The 9,662-nt window shown below is 52.2% G+C and overlaps 2 protein-coding genes across 3 annotated transcripts; one reads left to right on the top strand and one right to left on the bottom strand.

The window, feature by feature from the left end:
- Nucleotides 1-4,402: 4,402 nt before the first annotated feature.
- Nucleotides 4,403-7,087, bottom strand: LOC122873425. 2 transcript variants are annotated; one of them, XM_044190111.1, is made up of 4 exons: nt 5,783-7,087; nt 5,126-5,660; nt 4,949-5,034; nt 4,403-4,497 (listed from the first exon to the last, which is right to left on the bottom strand). In XM_044190111.1, the coding sequence occupies exons 1-3, from the start codon at nt 6,230-6,232 to the stop codon at nt 4,955-4,957; spliced, it is 1,065 nt and encodes a 354-aa protein (XP_044046046.1). In that variant the 5' UTR covers nt 6,233-7,087; the 3' UTR covers nt 4,403-4,497; nt 4,949-4,954. The 2 variants fall into 2 exon arrangements, with proteins under 2 accessions (XP_044046046.1, XP_044046045.1); XM_044190110.1 differs by having other exon boundaries at nt 4,429-4,500; nt 4,952-5,034.
- A 468-nt stretch (nt 7,088-7,555) lies between these two features.
- Nucleotides 7,556-8,633, top strand: LOC122873505 (interferon-inducible double-stranded RNA-dependent protein kinase activator A homolog). The gene is made up of 3 exons (XM_044190276.1): nt 7,556-8,086; nt 8,174-8,288; nt 8,378-8,633. Exons 1-3 carry the CDS (start codon nt 7,817-7,819, stop codon nt 8,500-8,502), a joined length of 510 nt encoding a protein of 169 aa, XP_044046211.1. The 5' UTR covers nt 7,556-7,816; the 3' UTR covers nt 8,503-8,633.
- Nucleotides 8,634-9,662: the final 1,029 nt, after the last annotated feature.

Raw genomic sequence — 9,662 nt, 5'->3', positions numbered from 1 at the left:
AACTGTAAGGTGATCTGAAACGTGCCTTCGCCCTCTTTGAAAACAGTGTCTCTCAGCAACCCCGTAGCGGGAGCTCCTGCAACTATCAGGCACTCGAAGAGGGATATGGACGCGTGCTCTGAGAACACAAGCTCTCTCCGAGCCATACCGTTCATCTCCTATTTACCACCGTTTGCAGCAAGGTACGGCGGAGGAACGGTGGAGTCGAGTGCTCGGTGACGATGGCGCAACAAAACGGGTATTCTGAGAGTAGCGCGCAGCGCCTGCTCAGACTGGTGGAGTGCTACAACCTCTATCACGTTAAGACTTTGCGTTAAGACTGACTGCCATTGATCGTCTGGTGGTATGCATATCGCCCTCGGCGCAACAAAAGCGCTGCGGCGCCCTTGTGCTGTTCAGGGTGATACACACCAACACCAGACCTACGCGCTCCGAAGCTCTGGAGACGCTAATCCGGGCTGCGGGTATACCTGCGGCCACCGCGAAGCTATTCCCCACGTTTGCCACGGAGTGTCCCATGCAGCGCGTCGACCCTAAAGAGCAGCACACCCGACCGGTGCTAGACGGCTACCTGCCCAAGGAATATAGCACGACTGCACCCGAAACGGGGACCTGTAGCGGAGTTCGCCTATGTGTTTTACAAGATGGTACGGATAGACAAGCGCAGCACGGTGACATCTCTCCCCGGGCTCTTCCGAAGCTTGAGGATGTTCACTGTCACGGACTACTAAAAACGCCTGTGCCGGTGGAACGGGCCGCGGTCTAAACCTCTCCTGGTGTGAACTTACATCCCGGACTCAAACTTAGGAAACGTATGTGGTCGACTAACTGGTGCTCTTACCGCGGCTTCTACTAGATCGGGATGCGCGGTTCCGAGGCGACTTCGCCTCGGCACTTAAACGTCTCTTCCGCGAGATGTCCCAGGATGCCGAGTTACCCTGCGATCCAAGCTATTTCGTACACGCTGTGTCGAGTGTGCGCAACACCGGTGTCTCATTTCAGGTTCAGGAAGATGCGGACCTCGCCTTCATGTGCATCGTAGACTCACTGGCGGACGCGCGCGGACCCGCTGAACGGATCGAGCTGTGGACTATCGAGACGGAGGAACGCGTGAGCTGCCTGAGTTGCGGAACGACTCGCTCGAAGTCCGCTAGGTCCTACACTATCCCTGTATCGCTAGACGAGGCTCGCCCTGCTGAGCTACAGCAATATGTGCAGGAATACAGCTGTGGTACACCGCCCGCGACCTTCGATTACTATTGTCTGGACTGTTGCAGAAACACCCGGGCTGCGCACACCGCGGTTATTGTTACATTACCTCAGATTGTGTGTTTCAGGCTATCTAGGGTCGGGACACTCGGAGGGGTTCTCTCGAGAACAGAGAAGAGCTTCGCGTTTCCCAAGGCCTTGGATTTGAGCTACCTCATGACAGCCTCGGGTGGGTTATATGAACTGTTCGCTGTTATAGCTCACAGCGGAACGCCCTACGGACATTACACTGCCTATGTACGTAGCGCAACCCTTGGTTGGTATCACTTCAATGACACCGCTGTCAACCCTTGTTCCTGGGAGGACATTATTAACACATATGGGGCCGCTTGTACCGATGCCTACTCCGAGGTGGCCTACATGGTCATGTACCGCAGGACGGGGTGACCTCTTTGCTTGCTGGAACTGTGTTATATGTACCATTGTATGTGTGTCTGCCTCATTGTATGTTCCCTACAGGTTGCTTTGTGATTATGTGCCAGAGCTGCAATAAAACATTGTGACACAGGGTGTATAAAGATATACCGATGTCTCCTCAGTGATTGTGTGTACTGTGGTGTGGTGGATGGACAACATGAGTGACACAGGTAGTCCTTTACCATGCTTTATTAGAATTACACTGTTACAATACCATTGAAATATGATTATAATACTGTACAGGTCCTATGACCAAAGCACACGGTCCTGTGTCCCGGACCTGTGTTAACATCAACATCGACAACATGCTTGTGATTCATACATATCCCCCTTGTAGGGAGTACACAAGGTCTTTCTCAGCATCGGGTTTTCCTATGCATTGCCTAACTAGACATAATAGGCCCTATGGTCGAGAGACGCACAAGGTCCAGTGTCTAGGACCTGTGTTAACATCAACATCATCAACTTGAACAACGTCCACAACATGCTTGTGATCCCCCCCGGTATAGAGAGCACACAAGAGGTCTCCCTTGACATGGCGTTCCTATTCACTTCTTAATTAGAAACCTATCCAATGTGCCCCTGACAGTCTTTGGGTTCTCTGCTCCGCGATGTGGATTCGAATAGGTATCTCTCAGAGTTGCAGATGAGCTGGGTTCCTTTAGCTGGTCCGTGTGTACCTCGTCGGCTAGCTTCTCTAGATATCTAGTTCCCCGTTGCCTTTGACACAACATTGCTTCACCGCTCTGAAGTACAGAGCCTCGAGAGCAGAACATATTCTGGTATCACTATTGTAGGATACAGACCCTCGTTATCGGGGAGCGCGTAGGCAAGCGGGTCTCTGCGCATCCCGGACCCGTGTCTGTCTTCGTACCGTTGGTCCTCTGCGTCCTTGGAGGGAGGCGAGGATGAGCCGCTTCGCTCACGCCTACCTTTAGCCCCTTCTTCAATTTGTTGTAATATGTGCGCAGTTTCAGGAGGAGCACCTTAGCGGTCGCGGCCATCTGCACAACCTCTTTGCTCTTGGTGTTTGTGTGGTTGACAAGGGCGTACCACACCTTCTGAGCTTTGGCTATGTCGTTGTTATCCCGGTGGTCCACTATATCTGCACAAGCCTTCGACGCGGGCCCCGGGGGCACGTGCGCCTTACGTGCATATTCCTGCGCTATCAGCACCAACGCGTCCCACTCTGTCTTGAGTTGACCCTCCACCATGGCTATGCGATTTCTCCGCAATGTCCTTTGCACTGCGCTGTCGGCCGCGTACGCTTTCCACACCTCCAGATACGCTTTGACATTCTTGATGGGAAAGTACATTAGCTCGGCCACAGGGAACGCATTTGGGATCTTTCCGGCCATGAGTCGTATGGCCAGTTCCACCGCCTTGACCATGATGGGGTCCTCGATCATACTCTCTACGTGCTTGGGGATGTAGTTGTGCCAACTGTTGGGATCCATGCGTCTAATGAACGCTGTCAACGTGGGGTTGTGTATCTCGTGATACATGTCCGGACCGGTGATGGAGGTCTCCCTCTCCAAGTCCTTCAGCGTATCTTTCCAGCAGCTGACAAGTTCCCCGTTGCCTTTGACACAACATTGCTTCACCGCTCTGCAAAACCGTATGGTAGTAGACACGTACAGAACCGGCGTAGAGGTCTGGGTAGGTCTTGGTCTGACCACCGGTACCATGTTCACACGTTTTCGCCCTCCGCTCCGTCTGAAGTACACGGTGGGAACACCGTTGTCACACCTGAACCTATCCAGATCACATACGATCTGCCCTTGTGTAAAACAGTCCGCCTGAGCCTCATGTGTACCCGCCGTTGCGTCTGAGAACCCGGTGTCTGCCACGCAGCACATCGGCTGTATCTCTTCCATGTGTGTGGCCAGTGCCTCGTTGCTTTGGGCTACGGCCTCGGCGCGCAAGAGCTGGAAGGGTTGTATGTGCTGGAAGCTCGGCGTGAGAGCTAGGGCGTGCGTGGGCACCTCCAGGGCCATGTCCCAGAACTCGAATGTGCGAGCTAGTGGATGTGATACAACACAAGTCCGGGTTGGTGTACACAGAAATCGCACAAGACACCTGTCATTGCGCTTTGACATGAGACAGCTCTCCCGTTCGCTGCAATGTACCATACGTGTATGGTGGCCCTTAACTGGGGATTGTGAAGTTTACAGGGGTGTCCCTGAGACCGGTGGTAGTACCGGTAATACCCCTGCATACAGTATCATAGCATTGAGGCACCAAGGTACCGAGAGAAGGTACTATCTGCTCACGGTTAACACATCCGAGGACGCCTACTTGTATGACTTTGGGAAGCTACCCGGTGGGGATGGGTCCCTAGACTCTCTCCACACATCTGTTCAAGTGGCACATGCTAGCACCGATGGTGCATATGCATGTAGTATTACTACTGCGGATATAGTATTACAGGACCAGACAGGTTCAATGGCCGGACAGTTTATTGTACTCCGTGATACAACAATGGACCGTAAGCCACATACATAATAGGAGTGAGTAGTCTGTACACTGTTCATGCAGCACCTCTCTGTCAGACAGGCATGTAGTGGTTGGTGGCCATATGTCTGTGTGTATATCTATATATGCATGTATGTACAGAGATATAATAACAACAATAAACCCTTACTGCATAGCACTGTGTCATTTATTTCAGTAACAGAATCATACACATTGGTTGTATACATATACATAAACCTTTGGGTGTATACTCAAGATATGTAACACAGCACCGGGGTTGATAGCACCAGGAGAAACCTGAAACATATATAACGGAATGCTGCACAACCAGAGCTTACAATGCCTAGCAATACCTATATTTTATAAATGGAGAGAGAGAGAGAAAGAGTGTTACACACATGGAGGCCGATACATATAAAACAGTACCTTTATAAAAGTATTCGGCAGTTATAGATAGAGATAGATACAACAAAAAGACAATGCCCCGTCCATAGTGTTCCTAGCGAGACACATACACCCTATGTAGGTTACTGACGAGCGCATCACAAACGGGACATCTGCGCTTACAGCAGGTACATGTGACATGTCCACAATTGGTGATCCAGGCCTTCGCCTTGTAACATACGGTACACCTGAAATCAAAGCCCTCAGCTATGGCCACGGTCCTGTAGTAGGTGTAACGCTTCTTGCAGAGACCGCATACGCTGTCCCCGCTCTTGGCTATGCATTGTGCGCAGCACAAGTGTCCACACTCCAGGAACGCATCCGTGATAATGTAACAGCCATAACATGCCTAAGGGGTGTTATATTCCTCTGCATTCGAGTCCTCGGCGGAGGAGTCCTCGGTGTCACACTCGGACTCTTCTGCGGTATCTGCAATCACAACACAAAAGAAGAATATAACAGTGACACCATGACATACAGCTCCCTACGTTATTATATTTCGCATTGACATACAACCTACCCGCTGTGATTACGGAACCCGCTTCCACCTCCATTATGGCTATGTCACAAGTCCCATTCGCTATGCGAGCTGTGGGAAGGAATCTACCGTCCGCCTTGATGACATCCTCGACCGTAGACATGCTATCGCCGTAGTACAGGGCTACGCCGATGTCAGTGTGCATCCCGCTTGGATCCCTGCGCTGCAGCTCTACCAGTGGTAGGTTAGACGCCTCATAAGGGCGGCACCGCAGGGCCTTGCGCCTACTTCGTAGTTGAATATGTTTCATGTTGTGGTAGAAGAACGGCGGAACGGGCGAGGTGTCTCCCAAGGCCTCCTCCGCTGGGCTCATGTTCACCCTTACCATAGCCATATCGTAGTCGCACAGTGCCTTGCAGGGGGCTAGCGCCGAAAGGGATATCCTGGAATTCCACACCGTGGTACAGGAGATGTCATGTGCCTTCATCAGGTCATACAGGCGCTGTGGCTCCAGACATTGTACTAGCTTTATTTTGGGCTCCTGTCCTAGGTGCAGCACCGTCACGCTGTGGGGTCTCTGCGGGATGCACGGGGTGGTTAGAGACAGACATACATGCCTACATACATACATACATACAAACAACCGGAGCATACAATACCACAAATGACACACACTACATCGAGATCCCGATAACTTACATGTTTGCAGTGAAGCTGGAAGATAGTCTTTCCGTCCGCGATCACGGTGTGCGTACCGATGGTCCATCCGTACCCCTTCAGTAACGCTTCTGTGTTACGCACATGCTGGTAGAAACTCAAGGCTGGTGTGACATCCGCGTGGGTGACCGTGTATGTGTTAGCGATGACAGACAACGCGGTTGTGTCCTCCAGCAGTGCTTCGAAGTCTCCCTGGACCATTATATTGCAAGCCTGATCTACCCACAGGTTCCTCATCACACGTAGCAGCCGTTCTGTGTATCCTGTAGCCTCCTCCTCCGGCAGGTAAAGGCACATTGCTGTCAAACTACGTATCTCCGCGTCAGTGTAGGTCCACCTGCTCAGATACCATTGCCTCAGACTGTCCGTGATAAACCCAATGTGTTCGTTGGGGGTACAGCCCCATCTGATGACAATTGTCACGTATTCCATCTTGATAGTTCTTGATAGCTCGCTAGCCTGGTGGCAGAGTAACGCCTGCTGTGTGCTCTATCCGGTGGACAGCGCTCACTGCTCCTGAGTGCTGCACATACTGCGTGATATATATAGCGGAGATGGGTTCCCTAAGGCGAAATGCAAACATAGTCATGTATACAGGAGCATGCACACCCTCTGTCACCGCTCTGTGTGAACAGGTAACGGCTGATCATACACAAGCCAACTGCCACAGCGCTGCTAAGGGCCGGTCTGTTTCTAGACAGAGGCACACACACACACACACATCACACCCTCTCCCGCTGATCCTAAGCTCGTAACCGCTCTGTGTGCACAGGCAACGCCCGATCATACACAGGCCAACTGCCACAGCGCTGCTAAGGACCGGTCTGTTTCTAGACAGGTGCACACACATACACAGGCATGCACACCCTCTGCAGCTCACCCTAAGGGCGTAGACGTTCTGTGAGTACAGGTAACGGCTGATCATAAACAAGCCAACGGCCACAGCGCTACTAAGGACCAGTTTGTTTCTAAACACACACATATACACAGGCATGTGAACCCTGTCTAGCTGACCCTAGGGTCATAACAGCTATGTGTGAACAGGTACGGGATGACCATACAACCCTGTGAGCTACGGCTCTAAAGACCGCTGAAACACTCAACAAGAGACCATTTATATGCAACGCTGATCATACAGCTATTGTCTGCAACCAGCCTGTGTCTGCACACTCTCACCCTCAGCATCAAGGCATGTTATGACTGAGTAGCCTATCTCTGCTAAGCACCATGAATCCTAAGGGAAAGCCTTTTGCTGTTAGTCATGCCTCCCCGTCTCCTCCCTCAGCCTCCCCCTTCCCTTCGCTGTAACCGTCCAACCGGGCGAGCTGGCGTCTCCTCCCTCTAGCTAAACGTCTCCTCTCTCAGCCTCCCCATCCCTGCGCTGTAACCGTCCAACCGGGCGAGCTGACGTCTCCTCCCTCTAGCTAAACGTCTCCTCTCTCAGCCTCCCCCTTCCCTGCGCTTTGACCGTCCCAACCGGGCGAGCTGGCGTCTCCTCCCTCTAGCTAAACGTCTCCTCTCTCAGCCTCCCCCTTCCCTGCGCTGTAACCGTCCAACCGGGCGAGCTAACGTCTCTCTCCCTCTAGCTAAACGTCTCCTCTCTCAGCCTCCCCTTCCCTGCGCTGTAACTGTCCAACCGGGCAAGCTAAACGTCTCCTCTCTCAGCCTCCCCTTCCCTGCGCTTTGACCGTCCCAACCGGGCGAGCTGACGTCTCCTCCCCTCTAGCTAAACGTCTCCTCCCTCAGCCTCCCCCTTCCCTGCGCTTTAACCGTCCAACCGGGCGAGCTGACGTCTCCTCCCTCTAGCTAAACGTCTCCTCTCTCAGCCTCCCCCTTCCCTGCGCTTTAACTGTCCAACCGGGCGAGCTAACGTCTCCTCCTGTAGCTCCATGTCTCATCCACCACCGCCTTCCCCTTTTCCGATGCAGGAAGGCTACCAGCAGGAGTGTTCTTGCACACAAAAACCGTAACATGCTTAGGCGTAATCTTTGTTCTACATAGCGCTGCGCCTGTATCATGGCTAACGCTGGTGTCTCCTACTGTGCTAGATTGAAAGAATATGCAGATACCAAGAGGTGTACGGTTCAATACAGCGTCAGCGGACCGCATCATATGCCGATGTACACGGCCAAGGTCTGTATACAGGGCGCTGCGTATCATACAAAAGAAGCCACGGGTACCGGTACCACAAAAAAGGCAGCCAAAAACCAAGCGGCGGGTGCTTTGCTTGCCCTGATACGGAAGTCTGACCACCCGGACGTAGGGGATGTGGTTGTAGAGCTAAAGGTATGCCCGCTAGCAGACCAGCAGTGTCTCGGCAGCTATTTACACCTTGATATAACCTAACTCACTCTCACCTTTTCACCTAACCAGGAACTATGCCTTCAGAACGGATGGCCTCAGCCTCAGTATAGTGACACCACTCGCAATGGTACCCACATCTGCCATTGTTACATTACCTCGACCTTAGGCGGATTTATGGTGCAAGGTATCCTGTGTGGCTGTGAGTGTGTTTGCTACAGACTGACTGATTACAATAAGGGTAACTAAGTGGATGCATATGTTCACCAAACGCAGGTCTCGGACCAACCTGGACACTTGCGAAGCTTGACGCGGCGGAGCAAGCGCTACGAATCGCCAAGGCCTGCACCTACCAAGACCCGGAGGAGAGTACGTGCCATCGGCCCAGGGAGCAAGCCTAGTGAAGGACGTCATGTCCGGCCTTCCCTACACCAACTGCACCGCACATGACGGGTCCACAACACCATGTCAAGCTTATTGTACATGGAGCGTGGTTATGATATACCTAGTGTTGTGTCTGTTTCTGTGCATGTTCGGGGTCTACATACTGTACGTATTGTGTGATAAACAAAGACGCTACAGCAGACTACCTTTGATAACTGTATGATAATGTTCGAGATGATGCCAATAAACACGTGTACAACCAATACCTGTATCTGTGTCTTTCACGAGGTACTATCTACAATCTAAGACCACGGTTGGTCCGGGTAAACGGTACATGGAGACAGGATGAACAGAGCTACTGCCGGTTACAATGTCACCGCGCCCACAACACATCCGTGTGCCCTGAGCAAACAGGCCAATGCCTGCGGTGACAAGTATAGGATGTGCTCTTTGTGTACACACACACCTAAGGCAGGGAGAGACACAGAGAAGGTGGAGGTAAAGCTATAAGCCGTTTGCGTTATGCAAACGCAGCTCAGGGTCCTCGTTGACACAGGGAGGCACGGTTTGTTAAATGTGCTGAGGCCCAACAGTTTAAACAGGCACACATGTATCTACGGGAGGGTTAGCCCAGAGCAGAGGGCCTCTTTGATACACACCAAAGGCCGGGGTGAGGTAGACACAGAGACACAGTGAAATGTGGCACACAGTGCTTTATTTGTTGTACAATATCATGATAAGGCAGTACAGGGTGGAGCGTACACATGGAACATACAGTTTGTTTCACACATACACAGCCAAGACCGTATTGACAGAGAGAGATGTAGTGGTAAGCACATGCAAGTTACAGGTCAGGGGATGCTACGTACCCTTCTTCGGGTCGCTGACTGGGACCGCGGCGCTTACACCCCCCTCCTCCGGATCCTTGCCGTCGCACACCCTTAGATCACAGGTTGTGGGTCCGTACACAGGCGCGTAAGGCCCGGTGGCATGCGAGGAACAAGGTGTGTAAATGCTGGAGGACGCGCGTCTACTGTAGATTCTGTAGGCCAGCAACGCAGACCCGAAGACAGCCATCATCGGCGCGGCTATCAGTATAACCCTTAGCATATCGTCCTTTTCGTTGAGCCACCAGTAATTGCTGTAATACTCATTGTGGTCAACCATAGTTGATGTA

The sequence above is a fragment of the Siniperca chuatsi genome, linkage group LG3, assembly GCF_020085105.1.
Source record: "Siniperca chuatsi isolate FFG_IHB_CAS linkage group LG3, ASM2008510v1, whole genome shotgun sequence".
NCBI lineage: Eukaryota > Metazoa > Chordata > Actinopteri > Centrarchiformes > Sinipercidae > Siniperca > Siniperca chuatsi.
This window is presented reverse-complemented; position numbering and strand designations above follow the sequence as displayed.